The sequence below is a fragment of the Squalius cephalus genome (assembly GCF_949319135.1).
Source record: "Squalius cephalus genome assembly, chromosome: 21".
Taxonomy (NCBI): Eukaryota; Metazoa; Chordata; class Actinopteri; order Cypriniformes; family Leuciscidae; genus Squalius; species Squalius cephalus.
The window spans coordinates 32,250,628-32,261,097 of record NC_137142.1 but is presented as its reverse complement, the minus strand read 5'-3'; the positions used below and the strand labels follow the sequence as shown (position 1 = coordinate 32,261,097).

General features: G+C 35.9%; 2 protein-coding genes across 2 annotated transcripts; both read right to left on the bottom strand.

Annotated features, from left to right (window-relative positions):
• Positions 1-279: 279 nt before the first annotated feature.
• Positions 280-4,706, bottom strand: fbxo5 (F-box protein 5). The gene is made up of 5 exons (XM_079856365.1): positions 4,583-4,706; positions 2,796-3,457; positions 2,612-2,702; positions 1,970-2,143; positions 280-850 (listed from the first exon to the last, which is right to left on the bottom strand). Exons 2-5 carry the CDS (start codon positions 3,431-3,433, stop codon positions 599-601), a joined length of 1,155 nt encoding a protein of 384 aa, XP_079712491.1. The 5' UTR covers positions 3,434-3,457; positions 4,583-4,706; the 3' UTR covers positions 280-598.
• Positions 4,707-4,937: 231 nt separating this feature from the next.
• Positions 4,938-10,430, bottom strand: mtrf1l (mitochondrial translational release factor 1-like). The gene is made up of 7 exons (XM_079856210.1): positions 9,883-10,430; positions 9,724-9,803; positions 8,682-8,865; positions 8,383-8,546; positions 8,009-8,126; positions 6,569-6,705; positions 4,938-6,177 (listed from the first exon to the last, which is right to left on the bottom strand). The coding sequence occupies exons 1-7, from the start codon at positions 10,292-10,294 to the stop codon at positions 5,968-5,970; spliced, it is 1,305 nt and encodes a 434-aa protein (XP_079712336.1). The 5' UTR covers positions 10,295-10,430; the 3' UTR covers positions 4,938-5,967.
• Between the last annotated feature and the right edge of the window lie 40 nt (positions 10,431-10,470).

Below are 10,470 nucleotides of genomic sequence, written 5' to 3'. Positions count from 1 at the left end.
GGTTTGTTTGATTTGAAGCGGTGCTGCAGACATCGGAGTACAGCGAGAGCAGATACAGTTATATAAACGCCCATAAAGTTTGCATGCACAAAGTCATGGGTCAAATGGAGAAGTCATGTGACAAATGAAGCACATTGCAAAAGTATGCAATAAGCAACTTTGGTTCTAATAGCCAATAAGGAATCTCAATAGTCAAACATCAAGCAATTCAACTAAAAAATAAAACTCCTACATATTTGGGAGCTCAATTAAATTGCCAGTCAATAAAGCACCAAAATGTAAAAATATACAGGCTTTTATTTAACCATTTAAATATGTACATTTGTGTGTGAAAAGACAGACAAGAATGGGTCATTTCATCATAAAACATTCATAATTTTTTATAAAATCTTATAAAACAACATTTACAAAACAGAAGAGGCTGTTTAACCTCCTTGTTGAATCTTTTTGGCAAGGGATGATTGTAGGTATTCCTCTTTGTGCACAATTCACTTCACATTTTAGGAAGATAAAACATTTTTTAAAAGTCTTTCAAAACAGTTAAGAACCCAAAGGCATTTTTTGTTAAAAGTTCTTGTAACATTTTCCCTTGTGGTGCTCAGAGGCGACGGACGTTTCTCTTGCTTCGAGCGGAGCCGGCGACGAGTGTCTTCTGGGAAGGGGTGAAGGCTTGGACTGATTTCCGGCACGGGTCAGAGTTGTGGAACGCCGACTGGCACAGTGTGCAAAACTCAAAAGCGCAGCTGATGCGTGTGCACACGGCCTGCTGCATGTCGGAGTCGAAGCGTGCCGGAGAGCCACAGAGAACACACGATCGCAGAGACTCGTGCTGCTTGAGGGATCTGGCCGCCTGGAAGAAGAAAACCACATTCACATCAGCTGCCAAACACACAACTAAACTCATGCATGCATCCGAAGAGAGACCCTGTTCTCATTTCCTAGGTTCTCAGAAGCTTAAGTCATATTTGGGTAAACCTCTATATAGTGGTGAACAGAAACTACAAATCATTTGTGTTTTATTAGGTTCACACGACACGAAAAAAAAACATAACATGTATTTTGGCCGTTCATTTACACGACAACAGCGTTTTGGGGGGGCCTGAAAACAAACATTTGAAAACTGGTTTCAAGGTTCAGGTTTTTGAAACCAATACCATTATTCTGTAAATAAAAGAAGTGAAAACTGTGACGTCATGCGCAGGTGTATTAGGCTTAGGGCCAGATTTACTTGACAGGACAAATTAGCGAGAGAGCGCAATTCCAAAAAAGCACCAATGTGATCTACTGACGACACAAATTAAAGAACAGACGCAGCCGGATCCTTTCCAAAATGACCAAAACAATCTACCAGTTAGCGGGTTTTTGGTGTGGTAAATAATGGCGCAAACCTTAGTAAATCACCTTGCGTGATTCATTTAAATACACTTCTCCCATAAATTTTGCATCTGAAAGGGAAACTCCTACAGCCACAAAAACATCCCTGTCCACGCCTTTTCAGTGCATGTCTTTAGGAAAGCCTGAGTTCAACACCAAAAGAGGGTTTGCACTGGCGCAAGCGGTTAGTAAATTAGCAATTGGTGTTTCTTTACAAAGTAACATCGCTAACTTCTTGCCTGTCATTAGAATACAACGCTTTTAACCATTTCATGAATCAAAGTGAATAGGGTCGTTTTGACAACGTTGTCGTCTGGACGTGTTTCTGTTTTAGTACATCTTTGTCGTGAAAATGTACCATAAGAGGAAAAATTAGAGAGTGTGTTGAAGAGAAAGAGACAAATTCATCCCTCCCTCAACCAATCACGCAATAGTATTGATATGTTCTGTCGTTTCATGCCAGAGTAAACAAAGTATTATAAAAGTAGACTTTAAAAAAGAAAGCTAGATTTACAATGTTTACTGTGAAAACACATCACAGTGTGTGAAAAGGATCCATAAATTAGTGTTATTGGGGGATGTTTTTTTTTTTTACCTCTTGAAACTGTTGGAAGCGACTTGATTTGGAGGAGTTTTGAGCTCCACCCGTCTGGCACTGCGACTTCTTAGCCTTGTGAACGGGCGTCGAGGCGACGGCCTGCATGCAGGAGAACACCACCCTGCTCAAGGTGAAGTCTCGTGATAATGATCCCATGGGGCGGCCCGACTCCTGGAATCAAAAAACAAACAATTAGAACTGAAAGATAGCAAAGCAACAATTAGGAAGGCTCTAATCATGTTCGAACCACAAATATTCACACTTTAAGTGAAACTGCCGTTTGTGTCAAAACAGCTTCTAAGCTTGAAATTTGGCTTGAGTATTGAGGGTTTTTTGTGTGTGTGTGAATACAAGATTGAAACTAAACTCTTGTTGTGACTCTTTAGTAAAAGAAAACCCTAATTTTCAAAGCAAAGCATTATTGTGGAAAGAAAGTTTTTTTGTGTGTGTAACTGGTGGTTTTTCCTTTGAGCGATCTAGAGGTAGTAACTTAATTCTGTTTGGCACCTGAATTAACCAAATCAAGTTTATTTAATTTAGCTTAAACTAAACCATTACAACGTGAACTTTGCATTATATAAAAGTTAATAAAACAGCACATGGGTGAATCAGTCCAGTCGTCATCTGAATGCCTCTTACCCTTTGCGTTTTTTCGGCTTTTTTGCAGCGCTGAAGGGCCACATGATCCTGGGAAATGATTTTCCGCCACGTCCGGCTCACTTTTTTACAGCTGCAACAGACCAAACAAACAGTCAGTCAATCAGATCCACATCAGTGTCGGATCAAGCCACAGGAAAAATGACGAAACTAAACAGGACTTTACCTTACTAAGTCGCAATCTCCCAGCAGGCCCAAGATTCTGGCGAGAATGTGCCTCATGTCTTTCTTCAACAGGTCACAAAGGATGTCCACAAATTGAAGTCCCATCTTCCCACCGATCACATTATGCAGCCCGAAATTCACAGCAACCTTATTGACGACGGTCCAGTCGTAACTTCTGCTCTTTTTATAGCTTTTGGCCAGTTCTCTGCACACCTCCTCCTGGAAATTCAGCACGGGCAGACAGGGCGCAGAATGACACTCGGTGTCCAAGGATTGAGAGGACACATTTTCCACTTTACTCCTCTCCAATGAGTCCACGCCACCCACATCCCCGTGACTCAACCGGCTGTTTTGGAGGGAAAGGTACCCACTGTCCTCAGTTAGGCCACAACTGCTGATAATCACCTCGTCGTCGGACGCCACCTCCAGAGAATGACGCTTATTCTGGTAGTTTTCTTTATTGTGCGGGCCTTTGCTTTTGGCCTCCATTGGGGTGGAGATGATGGCCTTCACCGGTGAGCTTGGGGCGGATGTTTTCCGTGGAGAAACGGTGTGGCGCTTCATCTCACCGAGGTCCAATTTAGCTTTCTCCATGTGGCTTAAAACAGTACAATCGTCACTGTAGCTTGGACACTTCATACTGAGGCCGATTCAGACCGCAAACTAGAGGAAATGAGAAACAAGACACGTTAAAGTATGTTGGACAAATTGTTATATGTCATTACTAACCCAATAATGAGAAAATTTTATAAATCCACATTAGCCAAATTACTAGTTTGATATTTACAAACAGTAAAAGTAAATATAAGTATTAAGTATACACAGGAAAAATAGTTTTTTACTCCCAATAAGTTCTAAACACTCATGACTGCTCTAACACTCTTAAATCAAGATAAATTTGAGATGCTAAACATAAACATAAAAAATTTGAGATGCTAAACATAAACAAGGTATGAAGCCTTTTTCCCTCCTTTTTGTTAAAAACAAGAAAAAAATATATTTTTCCATTTGAATTAAGTTTTTTTTCTTACCTCATTGGCAGATTTTACTTGTTTTCGGCAAAAACTAACTTCATTTAAAAATATATTCCCAGAAAACATGACTTAGTATCACATTAACACTTAAGAAGCTTAGATACACAAATACCTAATATGGAAGTCATTTTTTACAATGTAGGCCTATATTGGAACTGCATTAACTAATTGCAGATCATCTTGATGTGTTATATGTCCAATACTTTTATATAAAGAGTTACATAAACTCATATTGAAACACAAAACACAAGGTCCCTCCTTTTTTTAGGCTCAAATGGAAGCACATTAGCCTGCTCTCACGTCTTAAACATTAACAGCCTTAATATTAAAACACATTGATAATGCATGTTAAAATAACGTTACATCATTCTGGTTGCTTGATATTTAATGTGTTCAGATGTTATACAGGGGATGCGTTTATTTGTACTTTTAATTTTGCGCGCCTAAGTGCATGCATCCCTGACGTGGCTCCTCATGATGCACACTACTGAGGCCACATACTAGCTTTAGGACAACTAACAATCGATGTTCTTACGCGAAAATGCTCATAAGGTGTCTTTGAGTGGCCTCTATAATACAAATAGATAAGTTGCATTTTACAAAGATACAATACTAAACTCAAATCTGAGACCATCACATTGAAGGAACGCAAAAATGGCCGGACAACTAGCAACAATTTGTTCAAAATCCTATTTAAAGGCTTATATTTTCACGAAACTACAAAAAATATAACATTAAAGTAGTCGTCTCTTACCTCTAAAAGATAAAATCACGTTTGTATAGTCCTCATATGTCGTTACAAACACGTCCTGGTCGCTATTGCAGTGGTACTACAAGCATTTAAGCGGCAACACAATGGTTAGTGACTAGTGAGCTTCAGGAAAAAGCGCCACTTGCAAATGCATTTGAAATTTGGCGAAAAAACCTTCTGGCCAATCAGAGCGCAGTGGAATACCTTTAAATGACCCGCAGCCAATGAAAGCGCTCGGCGGAAGACTGAAGTGCATAAAGAGCGCCACCCAATCAAAGGCTCGCCTGAGGAAAAAAGCGCTTTTTAAAAAACAAATCAATAAAGTGGACTTTTAAAATGTTTTTTATTTTTTGTTATTGGTTTAACAGAGATTATACCGGGCAAGCGTTTGGAAACATTAAGTTTTTAAAATGTTTTTAAAAGTAGTCTCTTAATCTAACTAAGGCTGCATTTATTCTATTAAAAATACAGGAAAAACAGTAATATTGTGAAATATTATTATAATTTAAATTAACTGGTTTCTGTGATCAAGGCTGAATTTTCAGCATCATTGCTCCAGCCTTAAATGTCACATGATTGATCCTTCAGAAATCATTCTAATATGCTGATTTGCTGCTCAAGAAACATTTATTATTATTATTATTCATGTTAAACACAGTTGTGCTGCGTAGTATTTTTGTGGAAACTGATTTTTAAGGATTTTTTAAGGATTATTTGATGGATAGAAAGTTCAAAAGAACAGCATTTATTAAAAATAGACCTTTTTGTAATATTTATAAATTATACATTTTTAAATTAAGTCTTTTTAAAAAAAAAAATTTAATTTAATGTGCCTTGGCTAAATAAAAGTACCAATTTCTTTTTCTTTTTAAATATTACTTACCCCAAAATTTTAAATGGCAGTGTATTATGATTTTAAAAAATAAATAAAAATGTGATAGTAAGAAATTATCTTAGAATAATTTCTGAAAGATCATGTGACACTGAAGACTGGAGTAATGAAGCTGAAAATTCAGCTTTGCATCACAGGAATAAATTAAAATTTTAAACTATATTACAACAGCTTTTATATAAAATATATGTTATACTCAGCTCTACATTTTATTTTATGTGCTAGAAATGGCTCTTTGTGAGTTCAATCTCTACAAAATGATTTTTAGAAACCTTAAACAACTGTAAAAGTCAAACTGGCTGTAATTAGTCACCTCACCAAAGCATTTCACAGCGCTGTGTGAACTTCAAGAGAAAGCACAGAGTGTGTGTGAAGCTCCTCAGAGTGATGGTGAGATATACTGCGCTCTTTTCCTTAGACCAGACGGTTCTGCTCACAATTCAATCTGACACCCATAAAGCCAAACTTTTACACATTTCTTTATTGCCACAAATAACTACTGATTCTGATCATTGTCCTCGAGAACGTCCATGAGGGATTCCTGTTCAGAAAACTGTTGCAAAAACACAATCATCTCCTCTAGCAGTTCCTCTCCTTGTAAAAATCCACGCACGTCATGAATGGTTTTTCCAATCCTGTGATCAGTGATCCGGTCCTGTGAGAAGTTATACGTCCTGATTTTCTCTGATCTGCCTTTGGTGCCAATCTGTAATAAGAGAATTAACATAAATCAACTAAACCAATCATATCTGATATTAGATAGTCACTTATACATCAACATTGACAATTCTACATTAGCCTTATTCTGTGCATTAATAAAGTTAAATTCAATATGAATTGATGTTTGCAACTGTTAATGCAATGTACTTCCAGGTAAAACAGGATATTTAGAGAAACTAAATGTAGGGCGGGAATTTATTGGATCATGAAATATGAGAGTTGCATGCCAGAATACCAAATTGATGTGGCTACATTGTCCAATAACCTGTGTGACCAATGTGTTATTTCAGAGGAAGATTATATTTTGCTAAAAGTTTTTTCTTTCTTCTTCTTTTGAATAACATGCACTGATGAATGACTGTCATGTTTTCATGTACCTGGAGTTTGCGAGCCTGGTATCTCTTGCTGGTCTCTTCCTCCAGCCGGGCGCTGTAGAGTTTGGCTCGCAGGAGGGTCATCGCCGTCTCTTTGTTCTTGATCTGGGAGCGCTCCTGCTGGCACTCAGACACTGTGCCTGAAATCAGGACGAATTATGAATAAGTTGTGAAAGTATTACAATCTAAAAGAACTGTTAAAATGCTATTTATTCCTGTGATGCAAAACTGAATTTTCAGCATCATTACTCCAGTCTTCAGTGTCACATGATGCTTAGTATTTTTGTGGAAACCGTTATACCTATTATTGATACTTATTATGTTTTTTATGACATTTATTATTATCATGTGACACTGAAGACTGGAGTAATGATGCTGAAAATGTAGCTTTGCGTCACAGGAATAAATGTCAATTTAATATACATTCAAATAGAAAATTGTAAAAAATATTTCACAATATTACTGTTACTATACACACAACAGTATATATATATATATATATATATATATATATATATATATATATATATATATATATATATATATATATATATATGGCGTAGGTTTGATCTTAACATTGGTGGGGACACAAAAGCACTTTTCACCGTTATTTCTTGTCATCTAAAGCCTTAATTTATTGATATGGTAGTCAACCCACTCATAACTCATAATTTTGATTATGTAAACCAACAACATTACAATTTAGCTTTCTGTACTTTATGATAGAATATTTAGACAAGCATACATTCATAACAGCAAAAAACATTATTTAAGCATTGACATTAAGATTTTTAGTATGTATTGACTTCAGTTATGTATGTAATGTTATAAGTTAAAGGTAATGATGGCAAGGAGACTTTAAGTTGACTGTCCATAATCAACATCTCTCATACATTAACATAATCAGTAAATATTGCATCATGTATATAGAGCACTTTCTGCGAATTACACAGTGTTTTTTTGTTTCTTGATGACACTGTGCATCACTTTATTTTAATATCACAAATGAACTAAACCAATGATTCTGAAAGAAAACGCGACTGAGACTGTGCACTATTGCTGTAGAAACACAACTTCTACATGCCATGCATCTCATTAACTGCACGCTATTATTTTAGTGTTGTTTTTAACTTTGTGGAAATTTGAGCTTTGTTCGTTCAGTTTAACAACATTAAGTTAAAGAGGGTAAACTTTACCATTCAACTGAACTGCGCACATACTTACTAAATATATAAGTCCCTAAAATAAAACAGTTTTCAAGCGCATTTACTTTGACTTCTCAGATGTGGCCAAAATTACAACAACAGTGGTTACATATGAATATTTTTTTAATTGTTTGATCAAACTTATTGTTAGGGACAATTCATTAGTGGCTGTATATTGGTAGGGACATGTCCCTAGCGTCTCAACTAAACTCTACACCCTAATCTCCATCCTGCTGACCTGTGGGTAGATGGACGATCCTCACAGCGCTGTCGGTGGTGTTGACGTGCTGTCCTCCTGCTCCACTGGCTCTCTTCGTCTCTATCCTCAGATCTTTGGGGTTGATGGTAAATGAGATCTGTGAAGGTAAAGAGAAAGTCAACAATCTATACAATCAACCTGAGTACTGCTCAAAGAACACAGCTTCCTCATGAAATACAGATTCTATTTTTTAATAATAACACCTAATTTACACATGCATTTAATCAGATGTTAATTTATTTGTAACATTACAGACTTTTATTCTGAAAAAAGAAAAATCACCCGGAAAAAGAAGCATCGTACAACTGATTTACACATCTGAATTGCCATTAGAGCTGACGTTTTGTGTGTACCTCAGTGGGTTGAGGAAGTATGGCCACGGTCATCGTGCTGGTGTGTATGCGACCTTTACTTTCTGTTTTCGGGACCCTCTGGACACGATGGACACCAGCTTCAAACTTTAGCTTTTTATAGCTGAGTGGACCACTGATACTGGCTGCTGCATGTCTGATGCCCCCTAAACAAGCCAAAAACACCACTGGACATGAGCGTTCAGGGCACATGATAACAAAAACACAATCACTGACACAAATTATTAAGAGTTTATAGAGTCTTTAACTATAACAGGATAGAAGTAGACGAATGTGTCAACCTAGTTCACTAGACATGACCTCCAGGATTCCAAAGTCCCAGCCATGGAAAGCAGCGAAAGACTGATACATATCGAAGATCTCTGCGGTAAAGAGCATAGCTTCTTGACCTCCGACCCCCATAGTGACCTCTAGGACCAGGTCACTCATGTCTGAGTCCTCTTCTGGGATCAGCAGAGATAAAATCTGGAACACAGAACATTAAGTATTGAGTGTCTGTTTACATTATGTTTTACAGCATTTTTACTTGGTTTGACTTACAAATTTTTTTTTTTGTACTGCCTTAAAATAATAATTCAATAAGAGTAACAAATAAATAAATAAATAAATAAATAATCATTATCAAGTCATGCTATTAATGTTATTTATATTGTATATTAGTAATTAATTAATTAATTTTTAAACAATACAGTGAATGTATCAAGTAAATGAATTCATTTGAAACCTATATATATATATATATATATAAAATAAATTGTATATATTTATATATTAATTCTAATTCGTTTACTGGATACATTAACTGTATTGTTTGAAAATGCATAAATTATTAACTTGTACATTTACTTATACATTTATAATGATTATTATTTATATTACACACATATATATATATATATATATATATATATATATATATATAAACAGTCTGTATATATATGCATACAGTATATGATATTTTCAATTAAATATTAAAGTAGTTCTATATATTCATTTCTAGTTCATATACATTTACTGATAATTTATAATAATAATGTAATAATAACATAATGAAGCAGGGTTAATCTTTTTATTCTATATATATATATATATATATATATATTTTTTTTTTTTTATTGTTATTATTATTATTATTATTATTATTATTATTTATATAAATCATAAAACTTGGATATGTGAGACCCATGCAAGTGTTTACATGTCCTCCATCTCATTCCTTAGTATTTAAAAGATCTGTGATTGCAAAGACTGTATGACAATCAATAAGGGTAATTTATTTAATAAAGGAGACTGACATGTTAATGAGAGGATTTCACACCTCACCTTTTGTTTGAGATCTTGAATGGCTGCCAGACAGGTTTCCTTCTCAGACTCGGCAAGCTCATGTAGTTCTGGGTCATTGTCTGAAATGAGATGCAGATGCAAATGAAATGGCACTATAGAAAGCTTTTCAATTTAAGTACATGTTTCACAGTTCACTACCTTTCAGCAAGTCCTGTGTTTCCTCCAACTCCTTCTGTTTTTCCTCCAATTCTTTGATTTTTTGTACCAAAGGCCCTAGTGCAGAGAGATTAGTCCTTTTAATTTTTATATCATCATCATCCAGTGTTTGGTTTTCAGTGCTGATGGAGTCCAACCATGTGTTATACTCCATTTCTTTCTTCCTCAGATAGGCATGTAAAGATTTCTTGTTGAAGATCTCATCCACAGACAGTATCTTAGTGACCAGCACAGACTGGGATGTATGAAAGGCTCTTTGAGTGTGTGGTATTGTGCTGTTAACAGTCCTGTGAATGGCTGGACATCTGCATACTGCTCTTCTAATGACTCCTGCACTCCTGAACACTGTCACATTCAGCAGCTGAAGACTCTTACTAAAGCAAACGACTGCCATCTCCACTCAAGTGCCGTATTTAAAGGAGGATACAAACATTTACCATTCAAATAGTTATCCAAACACAACTTTATTGCAGCCTTCAGTTGACATCCACAACATTCACATGTACTGTACGAAGCTTCTTTTTCCGGGTGATTTTTCATTTTTCAAAATAAAAGTCCGTAACATTACAA